Below are 27,625 nucleotides of genomic sequence, written 5' to 3'. Positions count from 1 at the left end.
ACACCTAGCCAGCTGCAAATCTTGCCACAAGAACTCTCCCAGCTGATTTTTTTCTCCTCACAGGCTACCACCCAAATTCAGGCCATTATTGTCTCTTCCCTAGGCTATTGAAATGATCTCTCAGTCTCCTTCTACTCCAATCCATCCTCCACAAAGCCACCAGGGTAATTTTTTTTGAGCACCAACCTAACTACGTGACTACCTAAACTCTCTACTAAACTTCAAAGACTCCTTCTCGCCAGTAGGCAAATCCAGACTCGTCCCTGGCTGTTAAAGCTCTCCCCTCTCTGGCCCCAGCTCTTCTGTGCAGCCCCATTACACATTATTCCCTTCTCTACATTCTACAGACCAGCCAAAGTGATCTTTTCTATGTTCTTCATGTACAGCACCTCATCTCTTTGCATTGGCTGTTCTCTTTCTGTGGAACCACTCCCCTCCTTATATAATTCCTTACTTTCTTTAAGACAAATCAAGTACTACCTTCTACCCAAAGCTTTTCCAATTCCCAATGCCCTCACCCTTTCTAAGTACCTTGGATTTTGTCTAAGTTTACAGTTATACCTTCTCATCCTTGATGGAATGGAAGTTCTGTGAGAGCAGGAAATGTCTGTGTCTTTGTTTCTTCAGCACCCAGCAAAGAACCCGGCACACAGTATGTACTCAATAAATGCTTGGTGGTTGATTGACTCGTTCTGCCTTTTGGGCGAACACAGTGATCCATAGAATGCAGAGATACTGCTGACCATATTTTCATAAGGCTAGAAATGTCCATGTTCTGGGAACGACCATCACTCTGGGTATTTGGGTTTGACTATCTCCAATGACCAGAGCTACCTACTAATTCCTAATCAGATTAATGGTGGTGACAATAAATTATAAGAATTCCCCCAACATGTCTTCTCAACACTTGCTCGTGCAAGTCTATTTACATATTAGTTAGTCATATGATTGAGAGAGTTTGGATAATTTAACAAACATATACTGAGCAAATGTTCTTTGGTAGATCTCTAAAAAACTGAAAATTTGTAGATTATAATGAAAAGAATGGAAAAATGGATTTTAGTCACTATTACAAGAGAGATTTCCTGAAAAGACAAACTATTTTAATAGAAATATTCCCTTTATGTTCCTTTCTGTAAAACAGAGGCAATTTTTTTTTGAAAACTGAGAATGCCTTGAAATAATACCTCCTTTAGCTTTAATCTCAAATAATTGCCTCTTTTGGTACTAACAAGCATCACAAAATGGAATGTAATTTAGCCAGTTCATTCAGTATAATAGCTTTGTGTGAGAAAGATCTTGTCTCAATTTCCAGGAGTATGATAACAGGGAAGCAGTAAATTTTTCACTTGGGGATGCTTTTCTAACCTATGTAAATATAAATAGAAATCCCATTATCTATTGATAAAAACAACAAAGCAGGTTAAATAAAGTTTTATGTATTACCGTTTCCCCTAACACTCATAGGCTCTTTGGATCATGAATGGAAATAAAGCACTTCACTTACTGAAGTCAATGAGAAACCTTCCAAATCCTTGCCTTTGGTACTGGGGCATGATCATTATGCAGGAGACATTGTACTTCTGCTGGCAAAGCTTTTCCTGAGGGAAGGAGAAGCAGATGAAATATGTCAAAGCACCGCTGACGTGGGCCCCTCCCTGCACTCATCGCCACCCTTGGACACTGCTTCAGGAAAGCAAGGAACAGCAATGTCACAGCAAGACCAAAGCTAAAAAGTCTGGCATTTGATGGAGTCAACAGTTCAAAACAAATCATCTGAGTTGGGCGCATTTCTTAACTATACTCTAAGGCAGAACACAGAATCCAGGGATGTACCAACCTTACCGGCAGAAGTCAAGAAAGTAGGGGAAATCCTTTCCATACTTAAATGACTTGGATCTGTCAAGGAGAGACAGAGGAAAGCAATGCCCAAAGTCCCTCCAGACGTCCAGCCAGGCTTCTGGAAGCATGCTAAATCACATGCTCCATTCACTAATATTTTATTTTCTACCTTGGAGAAAATGCTCCTAATGTTAGTATAACTAAAGTGGTATCTGAAGCATGGGGAGATTTTCCGTGGCCAAGTGAAAACGTCTGAGAAATCAGAAGTCTAAAAATTAAATAAAGAAAAAACACCTCTAAGCCCTCCAAACAACAAAGAAAGCAGAGATAGTGTACATAACTAGAAACAAAAGTAGAAACTGGAAAACATAAGTGACAAAATTCTTAAACTTAAGAGGAATTTGGAATTTTTATGGGTTTTGGCATCAAAGCATCAATCTTTTACTAAGGATAAAAAAGTGATGTCAAATACTATCCACTATCTGAGCCTGTGAACACTCTGGCCAAGTACAAAACAGGAATGAGACTGATCACAAATTATACTAATTATATCAAAGAACTAATTCAGAATACCCAGATCTTAATGAACTTGCTTTGTATATAAGTGGTGGAAAAAAAAATTCTTAAATACAAGTAAAGAATGTTTGTGAAGAAAGATTTGTCTACATCTTCTATATTCAGAGTCTAAAGATCAAGAGCAAGGATTGATTTAGCTGTCAATCTAGGAAGATGAGCTGGAAAGAATCATCTAACAAACACCTCAACATTCAGAGATTTGGGGAATACTTTTACTTAGTAGTTTTGACCCAACTGTCACTTGATCGCTTTAATCTAGGGCTCTCGCAAAGAAAGAATGGTTAGGATTCTGCAGCTGACGAGCTGCCTGAAAGTGCACCTTATTTACCTAGTCCTCCTCTGTCATGCTGGCCACTAGAAACTGACCGGGAGGGGGGGAGAGGAAAGAGCATGGAGGGAGTTTACTGCCAGAGAGGCTGGGCCAGCTCAGGGGATACAGTAAGGATGGTGTGCACAGATTGGTTCAGGGTCAAAAGAGGCACAGGCCATCGTGTGACAGAGCAGATCACGGCTAGATAAAAAGGAAACCAGAAGGGAACTTAGAATTGCTGAAGGGCAGCAGGAAAGAAGAAGATATTAGATGTGTGACCCAGAAAAAGAGAGGGAGCATGTTGAGACAGCTGTGCCTAAGTGCCCACCCTACATGGGGGCGTAACAAACCATGACAGATGAAGAGAATACCAAGGACCCTTCTGGGTCAGAACTGAAGGGGCAGTGTGAGCAGTAGTGGATGCAACAGGCAATCACCATTTTAGCCTGGGACACCTAAAATGTCAACTTCTTGCACAGGTGAGATGCTCTTGAAGCAACAGCATATCCACCAAAAAGCATGAATTAATAAGCATCTATCAGTCCTAAACCCCATGCCAGGTGCTGTTTCTGAAGGTGAAAGAAGTCTTGTTTATACTCTCCTTGGGTAGACGCAGCATGTTCAAAGAGAAAAAGTATAAGGCATATAAAAATACAAAATAAATTTACAGTAGTCTGAAGGATGCACCGCTTGAGCCAAGCCTTGATGGGACTTAGAGGTTTCCAGGAAAAGGGGTTGGTGGGGAAGGAGAAGGGCATTTGAGGCATGGAGTCAGCTTCTGCCAAGAAGTGTTTCATCCCTGTAAGAGCAAGCAGGCCAATTTAGCTACAATACAGAGAGTGTGATGGGGAGTAATGTGTCATCCAGAAAAAAAGGGGTGGAGTCAAACTGCAAGAGGATTTTGCCTTTATATTTTCTTCTCTAGGCAATAAGAAGCCACTGGAACATCTTGAGCAGAGGAGTGAACAGGAGTGATCAGGGCAGAAGAGAGTGCTGAGTGAAAGGGATGGGAAAGGTGCCTGGGAGCAACCATGGTTGATAACACGAAGAATGTTCCTTCCCTGTCCTGCTCCAGTGTGCTGGGGATCAGGAGAGGTAAAATTGGTGCTAGATGAAGTAGCTTCAGGACAAAGTCAGATTTCTTCAGGTTAAAGGAGATGGACACAAGGAACAAAGAGGAGAGAAGTCTGCAAAAATTGGGAGCAAGATCCATGGAGCAAAGTGAGAGGGTGAGGGTGGAGCAGGGAGGGATGTAGGAGGGTAGGGAAGATGGGTGGGCATGGGAAACATACCAGTAAAAGACAAATCGTGAACATTCTTTCTAAGTAACCGACTCCCTGCTCTTGGGGATGGGAAGGAGAAGAGCGCCTTCAACGCACTCCTGAAATGTGCCAAGGGGGACAGATTCTTAGGGCCTGCATAAAAAGGCAAAGATTCGTGTTGACTTTGCATGGAAAACAACGTAAGTGGCAGAAAGTTGAGGTGAAGTGCTGTCAAGTCTGCAGGCCACACCTGTAACAGTAGATGGAGCTGGAAGGGCAGATCAGCAGTGCTGGCAAGGTGCCTCCCTCATCTCCTTGGATAGCCCTTTTGGGGAGGTGCTGGCCTTTCAGAAACAGGTGTCACTTCTTCAAATTACAATTGTGGGAAACCTTACTCAAAGAGAGAGGCTCTACACATGATATTTTTGAAAAAGGAAAGGAGGGTATAACAGCTCATGTTTTACCTTAGAGAAGTATCCAACGAGATGACAGCCCTTTTCATCATTTTTTGTCAGAACATAAAAAAGGAACGGCTCAACATCATAATACAAGGTTTTGTGGTCCAGGAAGAGCTTGGCTAACAAGCAAAGGTTTTGGCAATAAATTTTGCTCACATTCCCATCAACCTAGCAAAAGAAACAGACAACATTATTCACCACAAGAAGTACCATTGAACACGACACTGTTTCTTGTTTAAAGTATTTTAGGAAGCATATAATTGTATTTTCACATCCCAAATTACAAGACGAAAACACTCCATTAAGCAAGCACGAGGTTAACTATAGAAGAGAAATTGCCTAGCATCTCCCAGGCTTCACATTTGTAGTTTCTTCTTAAACTAGCTTAACGTAATGCAAAATGTTGGCAATATAGTAATTCTGGTTTCTATATTTTATGGTTCAAAAATGATACAAGTATGCCCCCCTCCCCTTATCTGAACCAAACATATCTGAATTACAGGAAACGTAAACACATCAAAATACTTTCAAGGAAGTTAATCTCTGTGCTATTTCCAAAATGGGTTTCACACCAAAATGAAATAAATGAACTGTATTATTCTGATTCCCTGAGGGGTAGATTCACAAAAAAGGCCTCCATTTTGGTTTTATCCCAAGCATCATTTTAAATATAATTGGAAAAGATAAAACTTCTATTCTGGGAATAATGCTGCAGAGAAAGTGAGATGAATTTCAACCTAGAATAAGTACCATGATTACAGTCTACTTCTGTTCAAAATAAAAAGAACCACGCTGGGATACTGACGGTTATGGACAGAAGGCTAAGCAATGGTGCCAATTTCTTAGATCAAATGGAGTTACGAATTTCCCCAGCATCTTTCTTGAGAGCAATGGGTATTTGCTAACCAGAGGTCTTTAACAATGAACTGAACCATTCGTGGTCTCTAGTGTACCATACAAACTCTCATACTGCAGAAGTTATTTTTAGAACTCCTGTAATGGGTTCCCTTGGAGAAGACCCAACTCATCCATAGAGCGACATAATCAGATATAAGCATGAGGCACTGGGCATAGAGGAGACAACGTGCTCCTTAACTGGAGGAGGTTTTATTTATTTGGCTGGACAGGTTTTCCTCTGGCAGCACAAAGTAGCACAAACTGAGCTAGACTGAAATCTAGGTTCTGCTCTATAATATAATACTTGTATTTAGTCTCCTGAAAGAGCTGCATAAACCTGCAAGCACTATAGCAATGTGAGTTATTAACTAGGGCACTACAGCAGCAGGACACTGCAGGTATGCAGATGTGCACCAGGAGTGTCGGTAGAATGCTGGGAGGATGAATGCCTTCTGCAGTTGATGGCATATATGAATAAAGTAATGGATTTTAGAGAGCACAAGATAAAAAGGGCGGTATCCTTGACAGGCAGCAGAAGTTGCTTACAAAGTTGTAAGGGGCAGTCTGGGAGAGAGCAAAATGTGTTACTCTTAAGAGTCAGAGGAGAACTTGGTTCAAATCTGGCTTCGGATACTTTCTAGTTGTATGGCCATGGAAAAGTCAATCTCAATTTCAGTTTTCTTCTTTTTTTGCTTTTTGGAGGGCAATTGGGGTTAAGTAACTTGCCCAAGGTCACGCGGCTAGGGGTGTGTGTGTGTGTGTGTGTGTGTGTGTGTGTGTGTGTGTGTGTGTGGGTGTGGGTGTGTGTGTGGGTGTGTGTGTGTGTGGGTGTGTGTGTGTGTGGGTGTGTGTGTGTGGGTGTGGTGTCTGAGGCCAGATCTGAACTCAGGTCCTCCTGACTTCGGGGCCGGCACTCTACTCACTGCTCCACCTAACCACCCTCCAGTTTTTTTTAACTATAACGTGGGTATAACAGTAATATGTCTCTCATTGGATTACTGTGAGGATCAAAAGGGAAAATGTAGGTAAAACACTGTGCAAACCTCAAATTATTATTTATCAGTTTTTTTTCTTTTATAAGGGCTTGTGATTTCCCTGGTGTATCAACCCCCTAGTTAGGAAATCCTTCTTCAGAAGGGTACCCGATACATAGAAGGGATTAGTAAGTGCTTCCTGGGTAAAAGTGTCTAAGGAGCCTGAAAGGCTAAATGACCAGCCTGTGTCCAGGAGAGACTTGGACCCTAGCCAGGCCATACACTCCAAGTCTGGCTTTCTCAGCTGCATATTAGTGGCCACTGTTATTACTAAGTTGTTACAAAAAAGTGGTGGATTTTTTTTAACACGAATCATAGGACATTAGGAGCTGGAAGGAGCTGAAAAATCATTCCGTCTAACCCTTCTCAAACTTTATTAATGACAAATTACACAAATCAACTTTCATACTAAAAGGTCATTGGCCTGATTCTGTCCTCTAAGCACTGGCTCCAAGCTACTCATAAAATCTGAAAGGCTCTTCCCCTTGGCAACAAGTGACGTAATGAAAGTAGAGCAGTTTGTAAACTGTAAAACCCTTTGTGATATAGAGTATCATTAATTCTGTAGCCCTGCACATGGGAGGGAAGCTCCCTTGGAGCAGACCCACAGCTTCTTCCCCCTCAATTTCTTTGGACTTCCTGTGACCTCTTCTCTCCTAGTCCATTATAGCACATCACTTTCTGTTCTGACAGTCCTAATGCTACAGTTAACTATTCCAACTATGTATTGTTCCACGCTCTTTAATACCTTGCTTCCTTTTTCTACTAATATTCATACTCTTACCAGATCTCGATTCTGGGTTATCTCTACCTGTCGCCTCCTTTTAACCCTTTCATCTAAAGAATTTCTGCCTTAGAGTCTGCTCTCTCTCCCTCCTTATTACATACAAGCAATGCCTTAGAGACTCTAATGCTTCCATCTAACAAACTTCCACTTGGGCCTTCCCTTCAACCACTCCCTCTCACTGGTGAATGCCTTACCTGGTTCATTAGACTCCCTAGTCAACTTTCTGAAAATCCAGCTTCCCTCCAGTTCTCAAATCGCGATTAAATCAACACCACCATCATTCCTTTGAAGACGTCTGACAATCTGGTCCCCCTAAATCTCCACTCTCACCACCAGCTCACCTTTATTTCTCTATGTTTATTATCTCTCCTATTAGAAAATAAACTCATAGAGAGCAGATTTCTTTACTTTTGTAACTGTAACCCCAGAGCTTAGCACATATTAAGTGTTTAATAAAAGCTCATTCATTCCTTTTGACATGGGTGCTCCTGACTGCTGTTGAAGAAAGTCATTATACCTGTGCTGAGTCCACTACAAATTAATATTACATAATCTCAATGACGTCCTTAATGCTTCATGAGAATCCTTTTTATCTTCCCAAACTGATTCTTTAAGTTATTCCCTACAGTGGCTATTCCAAGCCTTCTCTTCTTTCTGAAAGTTTCCTATACTACCTGTTTCTTCTCAGCAGAGTTCACCTCCTGCTTTCCTCAATAAAACAAAGACCATCGGCTGTCAGCACACCTCAAAAGCATTCTGCGTCAGGCTCCAATTCTATCCTCCTTTGTTCCATTCAATAAGGATCATCCTTCTCCCAACCAAGGCCAATCTCTCTACTTTTACCCTTGGCCTCATACCCTCCAAGAGCTTGCTTCCTTCCTCATTTCCTCATTCTCTTTCATCTTCAATTTGCCCTTCCTCACTGTATAAAAATGTAACCAAGGTCCATAAGAAACCTTTTCTTGACCTATCATTTTCTTTATCTTCTCTCTTGAGCAGTGAAGTACCCTGAAAAATATTGGAGTCAGAGAAACTAGATTCAAATCTTGACTGAGCAACTATCACTCTGTGTGATCCTGGGCAAGGTGCATAAGCCCAAGGCTGGGCATCTGCTTTCACTTTAGTGACTATGAGGTCCCTCAGTTCTAGGTCTCTAATCCCAAAGTCGCTCTCCTAGAGTACTCCATCACATCTGCTCCTCTGCTTCTTTACCTCCTGTTTTCTTCTCAACCCCTGGAATCCCACCCCTCAACTGAAATTCTTCTTGCTAAGATTACCAACAATCTTTTAACTCCTAAATCAGTTTTCCTTCCTTCAAGACTCATCCCCTTAGATTTCTCTGTACCTGCTGACTTGGTTAACCATTCTTCCCTCTAGGACACCATCTTCTCCCCGGCTTCTGAGACACTCTTCTCTCCTGACTGTTTTCTAACCAATCTGTTCACTCCAAGTCCTGCCAGTTCAATATGGGTTTCTTCAAAGGCACTGTCCTGAGTCATCATTTCTTCTCTTTTCGTAATCTCTTAGAGATCCTATCAGCATCCACAGGTTCAGTTATCATCTCCATGGGAGTAAGTCATTCTCTCTCTCTCTCTCATCCCTCTCTTGCACTCCAGTTGCTATCTGTTGCACATACCCAACTACATGTACCACCAGAATCTCCAACTCAATATGCCCCTAACAAAATGATTATCATTTGCCCTAAACTTAACGCTCCTTCAAACCTCCCTATTTTACTGAAATCCTAAAAACAGGATTAAAAATTTTTCCTCCATTAAGTCAACTCTGAAAACATCAAATGCCTTTGAAACTGCCTGAGTTTATTGCCCCAGAGTCCCACGGGAATCACTGTGACCAGCAGAACTCTGTTGGGGCAGCCTTCCACAGAGATGGGAGAGCTTTCACCAGCTGCAGCATTCTTGTCAAGAAGGCCCCATCAATTGACAGGGAATGGATGGGAACACAGGTGGCTGTGGAAAAGGGTGATGTCTACAGCTGCATAACCCTCTGGAGAGGGGAATGTCTTCAAAGGCAACATTAACCAGAGCTTTGCTACAGCTGCTGGCTAAGCTTAATTTCTATCACCAAAGAAGCAATTAATGGAAAGACTACTGAGGTCACAGATTCACTGGTGAATGTAATTTTTGTGGACATGAATTATAATTACTACAGGAAAGGGAAAGAAGTCACTGCGATAGTAAAAAGGTATTCCAGCAGCTGGGAAGAACTGGTTTAAATGCTAGAACAACTCCAAAAAGTGGAAAAGTTCCCACTAGAGAAAAATGTGGATCTTAGTATCAAAATTCCGTACAATTTTTGCCCTCTAGAAGGCAAACGAGTACATGTTTAACTTTGTTTTAAAATGGGGTTTTCATTTTACACATGCCTACCTCAAATACTGACAGATCTTTCCTTCTGTAGATTTCATTTGCTGGAGGATGAAACCATCCGCATTTCTTTGAGTGCCTTAACAAAATGTTTTTACTTTTCATGTATTTAAGACAGAATTCACACAGGTAAAGCTTTGGTAATCTGTTGAAGTTTAAAAATCAGAGAGTTAGCATTTTGGGTCAATTTTGAAAATTAAATATTGTTCAATTTTCCTAAAGGCTTTTCTACACTGTACTCTAAACAAATTATAACCAGATAGACAGTGAGGTAAAGGATATGTTAATTCATTTATGACATAACTAGAAATATTTGCCATTTCTACTATCCAAATGAAACATATGCTTCCTAGAAATGTTTTAAACAAAAGGATATTTGCACAAGGGCAACACTGAGTTAGAGGCCAGTTTCTAGCAATAGTGACATTCTTTTTCAAATTCCAATATTACGCATCAATGTTGTTATTAGTTTAAAAAGGACAGTGGTGGTAATGTGATTGTTTTTACTGAAGGAATGGCTATAAATTAATTTATTAAATATTATATATAACTTATGAAGTAAGGAGGTTCTAGAACTGAGATGTCTCCATTTTTACCACTAAAGAAGATAACTTTCCTTGGATCTTTTTGGCCTAATACAGAGAAGGAAGAAATAAAAATCCAAAGACCTGAATTTATTTTATAGTTCTACCACTGACTTTTCCTATGACTTTGGACAAGTCTTCTCCCTGCTTTGGATCATTATTGCTCCCCTTGCAAATATAAACAACCATAGTACTTGTACTCTACCTACAATATAAGGATATCCCCAGTTCCAAACAAAAAGCACTTTTAAACACTTTAGGGTTCAAGGACTGTGAGATAATAACGACATAAATAATAGCAAATTCAAAGCTTGTACTTAACATGGTAACTTTTATATAGAGATCTCAAAGTACAAGACATATGATTACCCTTACATCAAGAGTGGGAAAATTAAGGGTTAGAGTAATTTATTACAATTGTCTAAGATAATACTACCAGTTAATGGAAGCCAGGAAGAAAAATCAGATCTTTTCACTCAATTTGATGCTTTAAGTACTAGTATGCATACTTCCAGTTCATTCCAATTAGGTGACTAGGCAGATGCTGATTTGGTAGAAAGAAATAAGGTAGAAATCCAGAAGGAACACAAGCTTGTTTTTATTGGCAGTTCTTAAAGACTACGAGAAATACAAGTATATTACTATTGCACAGACAGACACATGGCGGTTGGTCTTGCTCTTTCGCTACAGGCAGGGCCTGATTAGTGAAGACAGGATATGCCCAGAAGTGGTCACATTATTTGAATTTGCACTGAATATTTTCCTTGGGCTGAAACAAATGACTATATTTTACATAACTATAACTATGAATAATGGAAATTCCAATACCTGTGACCACTTCAGGGCATTTGTTATTCACACTAAACAGAACCCAGCAGTAGTTATTTAGGAGTCTTAAAAGTTCATTATACCTAAAACCAACCTCAATGTTTTCTCTTAAACTACTTGACCAAAAATGGTTCCAGGAATAAAAATTGGGGAAGGTGTTTAATACTGGTCTTTCCTTTTTTTGCTACATCTCTATAAGGGCATCTAGAAAACATAAGATTAAGTACCAATTATGTGTGTGCGTGTGTGTGTGCGCGCGCGCGCACACACACATAAAAGCATTCTGATTAGAAAGGGAAATTTGGTGGTAAATATATCTTCAAAAATTTTCCCAAGGGAAAAAAAATTTTTCATACCTTGTTTCATGTCAAAGAGATACCTGTCCAATCAACCACAGAAAGATTATGGTCCAGTAGCGAGAAGACGTGGCGTACAGTGAATATGTAAATAATAAGTACAGGTCATTTAAATAAGATGAAGATGATAAAAGGGTATTAGGAGAGGCAAGAGAGCTGTTAGAATCAAGGACCAAATTTGATCTGGTTTTCCATAGGCGCCTATGCTCTTTAAAAGTGACGTTTCTTCTTTTGCTCACATAAAGCACACTCATTTGTCAGGGTTACTCCGCGCTACCTTGCGTATTCCTGTGGGTAAGGCGAAGAATACCAGGCTTGGATTTCGTACTTCCCAAATTCTATCAGCGAAGGGTACCGTCCGCTGCATTCCACACCGTTTCTGCATCCTATTTTCTGTCAGGAGGGAGGAAAAGTAAAGATGTCAGTGTGAAAATGAGGAAGGGAGGAAGAAAGTGAGGGACGGGAGGAGGGAGGAAGGAAGCATTTATTAAGTGCCTACTATGTTCCAGCTACTGTGTGAGGAGCTTTACAAATATAATCTCATTTGATCCTTATAATATTCCTGGGGAAGTGAGGCAAGTAACATAAAAAGAAAGAGAATTCTTTCTTTACCTGTATATATATATTTTTTAAAGCAATTGGGGTTAAGTAACTTGCTCAAGGTTACACAGCCAGTTATTTCTGGGTGTGGTGCTGAGTATCTGAGCCTGGATTCGATCCCCAGGTCATCCCGACGCTGGAGCCGGTGCTCTTACTGGCTGAGCCACCTGGCTGCCCCTTTACCTGTATATTTTCAAGAAAAATTTACCAATACCGACTTTAAAAGAATAAAGAACACAGTATCGACTATTATTTTTGCAAAAAAATCTTTTTGAATTCTCATGCTGTCAAACACGTCTACATGTTCTTTTAAAGTTGTAATGAATTTTGTTGATAGTACACATAACACTACAATGGGGAAAAAAAAAAAACCTAAACCCCGCTACTCTAGGAAACAGTATTAAGGTGTTCTGCCATAGTGCTAATATTGATTAAATGACTGCAAAGGGATGCCAATATCAAATAAGATAAGATGATACAATTATGTGGTTGATGCCACACATGTCTATTTTGGGCAAATCAGTTTGAAGGTCATCTTAAAGATCTTTTTTCATGATATTTAAATATAAAACCAGAGCTACTTTGATTAGAGCACAGGATAGCAAGATTTAGGATAGTTTTAGGGAAAATTTGCTTTTATCTTACCCTACGAGACAGTGATACACAGCCTGAGGAGGGGCATGGTGAAAAAAAACATTACAGAGTACTTTAAGGATGTAAAAATGCCTAACAGATCCACAATCACTGTAATAAGGAAGAAGACACTTAATCAAGTTAGGAAAATACAGACCAAATAACAAAGCCTAGGAATAATAACAGCTCACTGAAACAAAATGAAATATTTAAAAGAGAAATTATGGAGAAAAGTCTAACCTCAACAAAGCATGTTCTTTAAGGATTCCTTTGAACTCTTAGGAGACAGTTGTAACAAAGAGCACAGATTGTGAGACTTGGAAAATCCTGCCTCTGATACTCCCTGTGTCTGTGAGACCTTTTTTCCCCGAGACTGTTTCCTCATTTATCAAACTAGGATAACAGCACCCATCTCACAGAATTATGAGGATCAAATGAGACAGGTTATGAAGCACTGTGCAAACCTAAAGTGCCATATGAATGTTGGTGATTATTATCTGAAAATAAAAACTGGGAGGTGGTAGTAATAATACACGTTATGCAGGGGACCACAGTTTACCATGCTAAGAACATCAGCCTATAAAACTGACACATGACAAGTGTCAGCCTTGGGCCAGGCAGTGTCCAGAAGAGTAACAGATGGGATCTTCTCAGACAAGGTGGTGCAGCTGAGGGAGCCCTGAGCTCTGCTATTCCAGTTGTATTGGTTGTTGTCTGAGGTCCTCTGAACCTCAGCGTCCTTCTCTGAGAAGCAGAGGGGACAGCAGCATGGGAACTATCCATGTCACTCTAAAACATGAAGTATAAGTGTGAGTTGCCATCATCCCTCAGTGGGGGGTCATAGAACACAATCCTGCAATACAAATCAGATCCAAAGGAAAATGGAGAGAAGGGACACTTTTCACAGTGACCTCCCTCCATCAGTACTGAAGTAGCACCTCGATGATGCAGTCTTTGGTATTTAAGATTTAATAGCCTCTTGTTCCTCTACCACATAGGAATCAGTAATCTAAGCTCACATGCATGTTCACCTTTCAGACTTTGTCTTGTCTATCACTTATTTCACCTCCTTCAATAGACTAGTTGGGGGTTTCAGTCTAATCTGACAGTGCCATCAATACATTGGTGTTGAAAAAAAAAACATGAATGCATAGTTTATTCTGAAGTACAGAGGCCTTTGGAGATAATTACCTTGGAGGAAAAAAAACTGGTTCACACCAGAAGTTGAAACTTCAATTTCAAACCACACCAAGGCAAGCTGGATGGTGCAGTGGATACAGCACTGGGTCTGAAGACTTGAGTTCTAATCCAGTCTCTGACATTTACTAGCTCTGTGACCCTGGACAAGTCACTTATCTTCTGTTTGTCTCAGTTTCCTCATCTGTAAAATGGGGATAACAATAGCACCTACCTCCCAGGGCTGTTATGAGTATCAAATGAGATGATATTTGTAAAGTACTTAATATAGTGTTTGGCATATAACAGATACTATGTAAATGCTAGCTTTTGTTATTATCAAATACTTGTGGATGAGGGGATGCCACCTACAACCTTACCTCCAAGGAAAGTTCCTGGGCCTGTTTAAAAACATCCAGATCTTCTTCTGTAACAGAATCCTTGCTTCCAATCACATTTACATCTGTACCTTCTTGTTTGATGCTTATTTTGATTTCAGTATCTGTTATTAAAAACCAGCAGAAAGTATATTCACTGATAGGAATCTTTAAAATCCTCCTTAGACTGCCAGAATGGCATTCAGTCAGCAGAGTAAGCAGCATTTTGTAATCTTCTAACTTTTCCCTTTGTTTTAAGACATATAAGATTTTACTCTTGGTATAACACACAGATTCAGGAACAGTTGTACCCTTTTACCTGTTTTATCCAAGCTGCTTGAACATCCAGTATCTTTACTGGTTTTACTTTCCCTACCTTAATTGATTTTTTTTTTGGGAAAAACATATGAAATTAATCTAGATCAGTGGTTATACTGATTTTTTAAAGTATACCTCCAGCATTATCTTTTAAATTAATAAATCTAATGCTCCCTTAAATGGCAAATTAAGGAAAAAGTAGCAAAAAATATAAGATGTCAATCTGTTAGCTAAGATTTATGAAAACATTTTTCTTAAAAAAATAAAAACCCGAACCAAAAAACACCATACCCCAAAGTACATTTCATGTTATCATAGATGAGCTTTTCTTGAGATTGAAGTAGGATGGAATTTGTCATGAAAAGACAATGGAATAGAGAAAGGTGCCGAGCTGAAGCGCGCCTGGAAGCAGCAGCAGTAGCCAGAGCTAAGGACTGCCCAGCCTCTGAGAAGGTGCAGGGGCGCAGGGGCACAGGGGCACAGGGCAGGAACAATGACAGGTGCTACTCATGCAGTACTGCTACAAAGCCATAAGGAATGCAATGAGGGCATGGGGGTGGGGGTCCTTGTGTCACTCTAGATGGAAATAAATACTAGAATGTACGAAAGTATTAGTTGGACAAACACTGTGGAGGTTTAGTTAGCAGCAGAAAAAGGTCTACATTTCATTGCTTCTTTATGAAAGTGAAATCAGAACAGGAGAAATAGCTAAGGCCTATGTGACAAATGAGAACTAGTTGATTATTTTTTTTTCAGTGGGGAGGAGAGGGACAGGACGTAGGTTTGGTTGGAGCTTTGACCTTTTGCTTACCATAATCCTGATCAGGTTTAATCCTTCCGTCTGCCAAGCTCCCCTTCCCTGGTGAGGGGGTCCCCATCTGAGGGGTCGCTTTATACTTTAATTTGCCTATCATCCTGTGCTTTTTAAGGAAGGCTGTTCGCTTGAAGTGAGCAATTGCTTTAAAAATATGTCCTCTAGACAGTCCCCAGCCAGAGGACACGGAGGAGTGAGAAATAAACCTACTTCTATTATCTTTCTTCCCATAGAAATGGGCATTAGATTTTGTTGTGGAAAAGAATTCAGGTTTACGACGCAAACGTTTGGGTGGTGCATAGCTTGGGTGTCTCTTTTTTCGAGACTGTCCCTGAGCAGTATAAATATGAGAAAGTCCATCAAAAAGTCCCTTCAGCTGACTGTTATTAGTAAGGCTGCGAAAGGAGGGCACACTTGACTGACTAGAAGAACTCTGGGGAGAATTAGAAGTGGAAGTACTGGATTTTTGTGAACTGGGGCTCTGACCAGAGATGGGGATTAGGGGTGGAAGTGAAGAAGGTGGAGGTTTTAGCTTTTGTGTGGTACCTGTAGCCAACACATGAGAAGTGCATGACTGTTTCTGGGAGACCTTTTTCCTTGGACGATAGTGCTTTGAAAAGTCTATTATTTCACCTCGTGATCTGCGACCATCGGGTGATGGTGTAAAAAACTTAGTAAGGCCATCAATGAGCCCTTTGGTTTTCTTGTTAACTTTAAGTGTAGAGGCAGATATGTAGGTGGAGGTGGTGGTGATTTTGGTGGTGGCACCAGGCCGAGTGGGGTCTGTAACAGCCAATCTGCTGCTTGAGTCCTTCACAGATGCAGCATGACCAGATGAAGGTGTGGTACAGACTTTAGTCTTTTGACCCCTACCAGGTGACCCCCTTCCTGTGAATGCATTCGTGGATCCTTCATCACTGGTTACAGACCTAGGTAAAAAGTTGGAAAACAAAATCAATATTAAAATTAACAAATAACAAAAATAGCAATCAATAATTTTACTACAACTTATGTGTTATTTCATGCACTCGAAATTAAAAAAAAACAAACTGAACTAGGATGCTGAAAACATTTTCTGTATCACTAACCAGACATTTCTGTAAAAGCAAAGGAAAACAATTGTCAAGCACCATGATTCCTCAGGGAACCTATATAATATATGCAAGAAGAAAAGATGGGGATGTCTTCAGTAAATATGACCATAAGGGTAATATAAGTAAAAATAATTTTCAGTAGACTGACAGAAAACTATTTAATTATCACTAAATAGAGTTATTCTATCTACTATTACAAAATTAGATGTTTTGATTTCTTTGAAATGTCTGCATTACAGTATTAAGGAATATAGATGTGTTCTTCAAAAGCAAACGGATGAGTTTATGAAACGTATTGTAAACTGCTATTTTAAAACTACTCTGATTATTCTGCATAATTTGAATATGTCCATCAACTTATCACTTTAAAACAAAGAAATCATCAAAAGACTAAAAATGGCAAATAAAATCTATTCAGGATAACAAGAAAACCACCAAAACTTCCTTTCAGGAGAAAATTAATTACAGCACAAAATGCTGATAAAAAAAAAAAGAGATAAACAAGAGCAGAAAACTCTGAAGTAATTTTCAAAGAGCTGCAAGCTACAGAAAACCAGACATGACACAGACAATCTGATGGGGCAATCCACTTGCAAAGATTATTTCCACACACTTGGCATCATGTGATCCACAGAGCTCTACGTCAACAACACTACTATGCACACAAACAGCAATTCATGATTAGTCCCATTTTATCATTCTATCCCACAACCAATCTGCTGCCAAACATGTAAACACAGCCAAGCAGTGAGTCAAAGGTGCTGTGAAGGCCAGTGCTGACTCAAATTTTTTTTATTGGTATCTTTTGTTTTTGCATCATAAGGCTTACTCTAAAAGAAATGACTGGTTTAGCTCAAGACTACTGAACAAAGAGGCTGATACCAAGAGGGCATTGGAGCATCATTTTTTTAAATTGAAATAACTGCAAATACAGTTTAAGTCAAGAAATATATATGAAGCACCTACTATGTGCACTCCAAGCCTGGGGAATGACTTGTGCAAAGGCACTGACAGAAAAGATGGAATGTCCTACACCAGACACAGAGACCATGCCAGACCCCAGAGGCCTTCTAGGCCAGTCTGTTCCTTTTACAGCTGAGCACACTAAGCCTCAGAGAAGTTAAGTGATCTGCCCAAATTCCAACCGGCAGAGTTAGAAGTGAGGTTTAACCCCATGACCTTGGAACAAACTGCCAGCGCTCTCTCCACTGTATACACAGCACCTCATAGCACAACAGAGTATCTGAAGGGGAAAGGTGGGAAGTAATGTAGAAGGCTTTAAATGCCAGGCAGATGAATTTGTATTTTGTTCTAGAAGCAACTACTAGGAAACTACTGAAAAACTGAGCGCTTAGGGGGTGAGAGGGAACATGGTCATGTGTTTTAGGGTTATCATGCTGGTAGCAATGTGGGGAGCAGACTGAAGAGAGGATAGACAGGAGACACAGCGAACAATGAGGAGGCTCTTGCAATAAACCAGGAACAAGAGATGAGGGCTGAAATTACAGCCGTCTGAGTGGAGAAAACAAGACATTTTCTTCCCTCCCCAAAAGAAGTATCCACTGAGATTTTTACTGTTTAAAATGAGAAGATAAAATGACTATATTCTAATGGTTGGAGATGGGAGCAGCCTAGGATTCCTGTCTGAGCAGTATTGAACTAAAAGTGTTCTGATGCCTTGTTTGATGGTCCCTCTAAAATCAAATACAGGTGATGTTGAAGATCATTTTGAGTACTGGAAAATACATTATGAATATTAGATAAATAACTGATCCTGCCAAAGATATTTCCAAATCTGGCTTGGAAATCTGGAATAGATGTCTCAAAATATATCTTTAACCCTTGAAATAAGTAGATTTTCAAATATTATTATTCAATATGAAGCTGCCACTTTGAGCTTCTAAAAGATTTCAGTAAGTAGAGACACTGGCTTATTTTTAAAGATTCTAAGAGCTCATGAGACAGTTTTCTACCAAATTAGGATTGGTGTCAAACATAATTTTCAGTTATATCCTTTCTTTAGGAAGATGAGATTCCATTTTTTTAAACTGTAGTCTTAGCACACAGTCTCATTTAGGGAACAATGGTTTTGAAAGATGAATGTAAAAACATATAATTTCTGCTTCAAATAATGCTAACATAAGGAAGATTTTTTTCAAAATATATTACATTTACTTCTAGAATCTGGCAAAAAAAACTACACTCAGAAGAAAAGTCAATTAGTTCTAATAAAGTGTCCTAAAAATTACTAACTATTGTGAATGAACCCCAAATGTAATCAAGGCAGAAGAGTAGACAGTACATGAGCAAAACGATTGTGACACTTTGTTTCCTCTTCTTAGCCCTTATGTGTCAACTGTCCCCTCTGATCAGATTTCCTGCTGAAAACAACATTCTAACAAGTGAGGCATTTATCCTAAATAAGGCAGAACACTTAATAGGAGAATTAGGCTTTTAAAAAATGCCAGTCTATTCATGTGAAATTCCTAACACAAAAGTCAGAATTAATCATATAATAATTTAGAAACAAATCCAGAATACCATAAAAGAAAAATATCTTTACTAAAAACTTTGCCATGCTTTGGAAGCAATACAGCAGAGGGAGTGTGGTTATTATCTCATAAATAAAACCAGTAAAGATTTCAGGGAACTTAAAACAAAGGGGCATCCTATTTTGGATGATGTGACAAATGGTTCTGTCTAGCTCTCTGATGGCTCTGGGTCAGCTGAGATCTATCCGAAACTTTCTGGAAACACTTATTTGTGGGAATTAGGATCAGAAGCAGGCAGCCTTTAAAACACAGTACTGGCTCAGGGGTGGGGAACCTGCAGCCTCGAGGTCACATGTGACCCACTAGCTCCTCAAGTACAGCCCTTTGACTGAATCCAAACTTCACAAAACAAATCCCCTTAATAAAAGGATTTGGTCTGTAAAACTTGGACTCAGTCAAAAAGCCACACCCATGTAACTGGCTGTAAGAATGGTTTCAGTTCAGATGATGACCTTGATTTAAAATTTATACAATAATATGTATAGAATTAAGTTCTTCCCTCATTCAGCCAGAAATAAAGTATGCTAATCAACACAGTTTATTTTACTGAACCTTCTTGGACTATTTCTCTCTTTCACTGTTTTTAAAAATACTACTTAGGCCTCATGGTTTTTGCCAAAAGAAGACCACAAAATGCCCATTGTAATTCTATTCATTCTTTTCCAAACTATTTCATCGTTTATACATGATGAACCACATTTTGCATTAAGGTTTTAGGCACTGACACTGAAACAGACATGTGGGTACTAAGGTGGTTAGATTCATCAAGCTTGGATTCCCAAAGGCTGATATTCTGGAAAGCACATTATGAAAAATTTTTTCTCATAAGAATTCAACCTACAACATTCGTTGTTTTAGTTTATTTTTCGGTCGTCCAATGGGTTTTGCATATCGTCGTTTAATTTGTGCAGCTTTCTCATGAAGTAGTTTTCTTCCCTTTTTCTTTGGTCTGCAGACTTGGCAAATCCACATCCCTAAATATATATATATATGTATATATTAGAAAAAAATAAATATAACTTATTTTAGGTTGTTGATATTACACATTGACTGTAATTTTAACAAGGTGCACACAAAGGTGGTTTGCTGTGGGGAGCTTTTATTTCAGGAAAAATGGAAAAAAAACCATTTGCCCTTTTTTACATTTCTCAGGAAGAAGCCACCTTCAAGTCAATTTCCCCAGCTTGAAAAAATATATATTGGTGAAGAGATGGCAACTGTCTGTCCTTATAGTAGAATGCCTTCATAATCTAGTTCCCAATGCCTTACATCCCACTCCCAAACTTATCCTACTTCCCTATCTACCTCTTGCAACAGAAATTAAAAGCCTTTAGTCTTCTGGGGAGAGTAGAAAAGGTACCCTAAGATTAATGAATTTAAATAGAGACCTCTTTTATCACCAAAAATTATAAACAAATTAAAATTAGCAAAACAAATATTTGCATCTCCGTATTACAAACTGAGGAAGTACAGTCTACAAAAGGAAAGCTGGGCTAAGCAATCATCTACGTATCTCTCTGGCTCTCTATGACACAAGAACGTTCATGTCACATGAGACAGACTCGGCCGTAAGCATTTTGATGTACTGTATTTGAAGTCAGAGGACAAAGGCTCACCCTTCTTACTACTATGTAACTTTGGACACATGATTTAACCATTCTGGGCCTCAGTTTATGTGTTTATAATTGTGAGCAGTCAGCCCAGAGTGCCTCCAAGGTCTCTCTTCTAGCTCAAATCTATGACTCTAAAATACCAATTAATTGATTGAAAATCTCAACACCTCTTTACTTTGCAGGAACCAGACACAATTATATTGTCGTCACGGACGCTAGAAGATATTTAAACGTATAATAGGATCCCAGATTTAGAACTTCAAGGCCCAAGAGCCTCTCAGAGGTCGTCTGGTTCAATCCCTCCCTTTCAGAGTCAAGGAAACAAGTTCGGAGAAGGGAAGTCACTTTTATCCAAGGTCACACAGGTGCTGTGTAGCAGAGCTGGAATCTGAAAGCAAGTTCTCTGGCTTCAAATCCAGCATTCCTTTCACTGGACCTCACTTCTCTGTGCTCGTTTGTGGTGTACAATACAGAATAGTTTTGATTTTTCAAGCTTTCAGAAACTGAGTTTTGACCAATAAAACTCTAAACTACCATGGAAGACCACCTCACCTAATTAAGATGCTGATATGGGAGACATATGGGGCAGATGGGAATAGTTTTAAGGCAGCAATTAAAGATTTGTTCTCAACAGTTAACAAGCAGCCTTTGGTGTTGCTTTTTTCTTAACTATGTTGAACTTAATGAATTTACTAGTCATGTTACCTACCAATGAAGTGCATGTTCATATTACATTAGAAGGGGTAAACTGTGTAACTAAACATGCATTTGGCCTACTTCTGAGACCGCTAACATAAAGAAGACTTTGGTGAATGCCTATGAAACTTTTAAAGAAAGGTTTCAAAGATTTTGAAAGTTCACCTTTTGGCATTCTGGAAAGCGGTGGGTCACAGCACTCCATGTGGAACCCTCTATCGCAAGAATCACAAAAAAGCATATTATCCTGTAATACAACACAAAATAAGTTGAATAATGGCTAACCCAATTGAAAAATGTTGTTCAAACAAAGTATTACCAAATTAACAATACTCAACAAAACTAGTCTAAGTATTAAGGTTATCTCTATGCATTCTGGAATGAAAAAGAAAAACATCAATAAATTATAGCAGTGAAACATTTAAAGTGAAAAAGCAGCTACTGGTCTACACAGTTTTCCCCTCTCCCACTCACAAAAAAGTGAATACTAATAAAAGATCATTTAACTATTAAAATATGAACTTACTGCATTTTTGCCTTGGATTCTACATGCACTACATGTCTTGCATTCAATACACTGCCATCTTAAGGCCTTTACATTTGTTGTTAATTCTGGACAGAATTTCAAACATGATGGGTGTCCTATAAAAAAAATGTAAATTGCTTGATGTTAAGAAACTTTTACTACATCCCCTATCTCTAATTTTTGACTCACATTTTCTAATGTACACTTAGTAGACATTCAATGGTGCCAGCCAATGATCGACATTTAAGACTTTAATAACTTTTTAAAAAAATCACAGAATCATGGGCTGTTTTATCTTTCCCTTTCCTGGAAAAAGAAATGGGATGACTACATAAATTCTTTCCCATGAAGGAATGCCCATTTATGGTACAATATAAATATTTGGTCAAGGTGTTTTTTTCAACTTGATGAACATTACTGCTGCTATAACTAATAGTCCTTACAAACTTGACAGTGAATATCTGTATTGTGCTAACTTCACTTAAGTCTGAACTCCTGGAGCTTCATAAACCACCACCACCATTTTGATATTGATTACTTATCAGCTGCACTGTTCTGTAGACAGTGCTCAGAAAAAGGACTTAGGATAGATGACTTTTTAAACTATTCCTTTGACTGTATAGCTAAATCTCGAAACCAAAATCTACAGTTAACTAAGTTTTAAAAGCAGGCCAATATAACATAATAAGCAAATGATAAAAGGGATAAACATGCCAAAAATGTATTCAATGAAGTCTAAGAAATTTTGATTAGTTTCTTCTAAGCAGATATGAAATTAAAATATTTTATAGATTAAAAGCTTAATATAAAACAAGAATATTCAGGAGCAAAAGGGAACACATTTAAATAATTCTCATTTTCCCAAAGTAAAAATAATGGCTAGAAAAATTTTATATGAAACTTATAAAACTTCATTTTAAAAATATGCTCTAAAACAAGAGTATCCTATCAATAAGAAGAAGAGGTGGCTGGTGGCTGAAATGGAGATCAGATTCACTCTTACCAAGCATGTACTACAACTTAAAAAAAAAACACAACATGTAATTTTAAAGAAATGCTGTTCAATAGACACACCTTGAGACCATAAACACTTGCTTGTATGACTGGAGGCATAAAATTCAAAAGAAACTTGCCCAAACGGCACATTTCACTCAACCCAACCTAAATAAAATGAGATGATTGTTACTGTGGGTCAAACAATGCACAATCTGACAGTGGCAGAAGTGCCAGTAAGGGTCCAAGTTAAGGCCATTTTTATCTTTGGGCCCCAAGGGTTTAATATTGAGACAAAGAATATAAATATTAAATCATACTTGGAGCCAGGTGAGATGGTGCATAACTCAGATAAAGTGAAGATCATCAACTTCCCCCACTCCCAACCCTGGTTATTCTGAGCTGGCCATGGTAGATCATTTTCCTATCCCCCTTGGCATCTTTTCCATCCTTTTGGGGCAGACCAAAGTCTACTGGATAGCTAAGTTGTCCATTTTGGAATCTTTCAAGTGCAGTTCCATCTTAGACTACTGAGAAATCATACAGTCCAAATATCTGGTTATTTCAAAAGGTCAGAATTGGGTGCTCACATAGTCAATAACTATTGGGAGTCGGTTAATCTTCTTGTATGATGGGATTTTATCTCACATACTGTTGGAAATTTTAAAATTTACTTAGTTTTTTAAACCTAGACTTTAAAACAGCAAGAATATTAGTAAATCCCATGTGAAAGAACTTATAACCAAGCTGCAGCTGAAAACTGAAGGTGTAATAAAAAAAGTAGATTCTGTGATTTTAAAACTCTTATAATTTCCTGACCGTGGCAGGCTTATTGTTTAAATATGTATTTTGGGCTGATGCCAAACTGACCCTCCTTTCTAAAGCTTACTAGATGCTTTATAAAATTCTAGCCACCAGAAGATGTGGTTATTTTTAAGTGACACATTCAATATCAATCATTAATACTGTTAATAAAAGCACACTTATTTCAAGTTAAAAAACTGTAACTAAATTTCTATATTTAAAATATAAAGAGAACAAAGTTGTCACAGGCTGCCAATCTCTGGCTGTGAGACTGACATCCAAGCATATCCATTTAACTTGTGGTCCTATTTTATTAGAAGTACTTCTATACCAAATGAGTACATATATATGTATATATGTATATATATGCATATATATGTACACACGTACACACACAGCTTATATTAATAATACAAAACCTCTAACTCCAAAGAACAATCAACTAAAGGTAGAACCCTGTCATTAAGAGGTATACTCTGATCAAAAGAAGCTTAATGTCCTTAAATGGGAAAGGAAGTAAACTACAGAACTTCAGAAGTACTACTAACATACCTATCAAAAACTAAATGCTAAAAAACCTATAAATTCAAAATGGAACCTATGTATGATACCTATCCCTTTTAAATGATTTTTTTGTTTTTAAATCTTATACTCTATAAAAATGTGAACTCATTTTTTTATATTAAATTGTCTTATCTTTTATTGTTTGCTATTTGAAGATAACCCAAAGGGTGGCAGAAAAGAGCGCAGATAGGGCTGAGCTGCACAGGAAATTCCACAGAAGTGATGTGAAATGTCAGAAAAAAAGTATGACTTCTCCCCTCCAAAAGATGGGGTGGTCACTGACAAAAGATGGGCAGCCATGTTTTCTTTTTTCTTTTCTTAATTGATTTGTAGTTTTCAACATTCACTTCCACAAGATTTTGATTTCCAGATTTTCTCCCCATCTCTCCCCTCCCTCCACCCCAAAATGGCATGTATTCTGATTATCCCTTCCCCCAATCTGTCTTCTCTTCTATTACACTGCCCCCCCCTTCTCTTATCATCTTCCCTTCTATTTTCCTGTAGGCCAAGCTAGATGTCTATACCCCATTGCCTGCATATCTTATTTCCCAGTTGCATGTAAAAAAGGTTGCCATGTTTTCTACTAAGATCCATGCAATGTTCCAAGAGCTCAAGGAGAGTCTCAGCCTAATAGGTGGATCCCATTGCAGATTTGTAGGAGACAATGACAGGAGCAATAGAGGATGGGCAGGTCCACTGCAGCTTTAAGGATTCCATTATTAAAACAATTTAACCATCCAGTGATGTGACTGATAAAAACATACCCAATTTGGTACAATTATTTACAGTGGAGAGACAAGTGCCCCTGAAGCCGACGTGACTTGGGTTTGGTTCCCTTCTCTGACATATAATAATAATAGCATAGTACTTTACATCTATTATCTCATTTTATCTTCACAACAACCTTGGGAAGTATGTGCTGTTATTATTCCCATTTTACAGGTGAAGAGAGACAGACAGAGAGATTAACTTGTTCAAGGTCACAAATCTAGTAAGTGTCTGAGGCAGGACTGAAACTTGGGAATTCCTGACTCTGAACCCTAAAACCACTCAACTATGAAACCAGTGTTAAGTCTCAGTGCTCCAGGTAACTGTCAAAGTCTATAAATTAGATACGTACCAATCTGCATAGGTAGAAGAAGTATCTTCATCTAGGACTTCACTATACCAATGAAATCAGAGATCTAGTCCCTATTAGTACTATTTGCCGCAAGCTTATTAATTCAACCAATTAACCAACAAACATCTATTAAATGTCTAACATGTGCCAAGCACCATGCTGAAAACAGTATACAAAAACAAAAGTGAAATAATCCCTGCTCTCAAGGGAGCTTACATTCTATTGCAGGATAGGGTCAAAATGTACATTTATAAGAATTTACACAAAACAAAGGCAAGATAGTTTTGGGAGGGAGAATACTTGTGGTTTGGGAAGGAGAGGAGGAAGAATTAGGAATGCTTTAAAATGTAGGAGGTAGCACTTGAACTGAGTTTTGGTAAAAAATAATTTGATCTCAACAAAGCAAAAAGAATATAAATGTTAAGTGTCTTGTCATAAAAATCAAGTAAAACTTCAACAAGTTCTAACATATTTATAAACGTGAAGATAACCAGTTTTTACTGTATCCATATTATAAAAAAGAAATTTTTATAAAAGCTAGATGCCACTCACATATGGGATGGAACTAATCTGAAATATTTTATAAGTAATAGCATAGTTAAATAAAATGCCCCTTTGGCACTACCATTATCCTATGAAAAGAGAGAAATTTCTAAATTTGGTTACTTTGTCAAGTCAGGCAAGGGGAGATGTTTACTGCACATGCCAATGAAATCTAAGTAGATTCTAAATGAAATCTCCAAGTCGACTGTAAATGCTATATTCATACAAAACAGATATCAGGTAGGCAATTACTAAAAGCATCTGACACATATGGGAAACACATTAAGATCAACTCTCCTTATGGGTTGCCATCTATTTTTCCTCCTGGTTTTATAGTACTTAGAGTATTTCTCACGAAAACATCTTATGTTAGGAATCCTTTTGATCAATCTCAACAGTCACAATTCAACCTATGAACCCATCTTCCTCACCCTTAAATGTCACCCATGGGTTTTTCTCAATTCAATAAAGCCCCCCATTGTCACATCATCATGCTGGAATAGGGGTTCTTAACCCAAGAGATTCCAGGGCTTCTCTGAACGTGGATGAGGCAAAAAATTATATTTTATTTCAAGATAGTTGGTTTCTTTTGTAATCCTAAGTGTTTTGGGATTTGTGGGTTTTTTAAAAAGCATCACTCTGAAAAGGGGTGCTCAGGCTTCACCAGATTGCCAGAGATCCCTAGCAACAGCAACAAAAAAAGGTTAAGAGCCCCAGTTCTGGGGTCATCAAATACAAACAAGTAACCACAAAAGGCCTACAGTGGATCTTGAATGGGCTCCACTGGCATTAGAGGGCACTGTTGAGCTATTCATGGTACATTTTCTCTCTACGGTAGTTACCACCAGTGGCTGTCATAACACAGCTCCTAAAAGTAAATTGTATTTGGTTTTGAACCTTCAATTTAAAAAAACAAAACAAACAAAAAAGTCCACCCACTCGATCTTACCTATAAACTGGATGTCTACAAAGCATTTCCCTGTGTAAGGAACAATGGGCTTTTGACTAAAGTAGCCAAACCCAGATTGGCACAGAGCAATATGGGGAAGATTAAGTTATCCTGAACACTAGGACAGGATTTAGTTGCAAAGCCCAAAAAGGAACTCTGATCTATCCTATAATGCCAAACAAAGGAACATGAAGATCCCCAGGGCTTGAGTTTCAGCCATGAAACATACACTCATTTCAAGGCCTTAACATTTCTCTCTACCTGAAGAAGAGGCTGAATTTTCCTAAACATAAACTAATTCCTGCTACACAAGTCTTCCAGGTACTACCCATCATTTTTCTTTCTTATTAAAAGTAAATGAAAGTAACTTAGAAAAACTTAGAGTAACTTAAAAAAAATCATATCTTAAACACCACTCCCTTAAACCAAATAAAAAGAAAATAAGACATCTTTGTGATCTCTAAGAAGATAAAACTCTGGTAGACCAAAACGAAAAGGTATAAAATAGACCTTTTTTTAAATTCTCTGATTTGAGCAAGAAGGAAGGAGGACTTTATTAAAACTAAGAACTAGAGTGCTTTTATTTTTTATGCAGGAAGTTTTGAATTTATAAGCCAAGAAGAAATCTCTAATCTTCACCACTCAAAAATGCCACCACAATGAAAGGAGTATTTGAAAAGAAACATCTGAAACATTTGAAAAAGAAATTACCTCTCCCCTCCCCACCCCCTCACATGACAGTATTTAGTTTATTGAGGTCCCTCAGATATATGACTTGGTTTAGAGACAAATTAAAACTACAAAACTATGAGGGTGATATACAGCAGAATAATCCATTCAAAGAGAGGTGGCATGAGAAAATTCAGAAGCTGATGGAATCTACCCTCGTGCTTTGCATCTTCTCTCTTTTCTTTCCATATTGTCTCACCTAG

The 27,625-nt window shown here is 38.4% G+C and overlaps 1 protein-coding gene across 6 annotated transcripts in view; it reads right to left on the bottom strand.

Moving 5' to 3' along the window:
- The window catches only part of KAT6B (lysine acetyltransferase 6B), a 236,385-nt gene that overhangs the window by 57,512 nt on the left and 151,248 nt on the right, over positions 1–27,625 (bottom strand). For 4 of the 6 annotated variants that reach the window (XM_069068306.1, XM_069068304.1, XM_069068305.1 and 1 more), the window contains exons 6-14: positions 21,721–21,836; positions 21,360–21,441; positions 19,727–19,859; positions 15,237–16,168; positions 14,111–14,232; positions 11,599–11,714; positions 9,557–9,698; positions 4,455–4,616; positions 1,508–1,601 (exon numbers count right to left, since the gene is read on the bottom strand). In XM_069068306.1, the coding sequence (XP_068924407.1) occupies positions 1,508–1,601; positions 4,455–4,616; positions 9,557–9,698; positions 11,599–11,714; positions 14,111–14,232; positions 15,237–16,168; positions 19,727–19,859; positions 21,360–21,441; positions 21,721–21,836 (1,899 nt within the window). The remainder of the gene's footprint in view (positions 1–1,507; positions 1,602–4,454; positions 4,617–9,556; positions 9,699–11,598; positions 11,715–14,110; positions 14,233–15,236; positions 16,169–19,726; positions 19,860–21,359; positions 21,442–21,720; positions 21,837–27,625) is intronic. The other 2 variants (XM_069068308.1, XM_069068309.1) reach the window with 2 other exon arrangements.

This window comes from Petaurus breviceps, unplaced genomic scaffold (genome assembly GCF_028583685.1).
Source record: "Petaurus breviceps papuanus isolate PSGF00001 unplaced genomic scaffold, PetGlider_PUasm1.0 90762, whole genome shotgun sequence".
NCBI lineage: Eukaryota > Metazoa > Chordata > Mammalia > Diprotodontia > Petauridae > Petaurus > Petaurus breviceps.
Note: the sequence above shows the minus strand (reverse complement) of the source record. Positions and strands in the feature narration are given on the sequence as shown.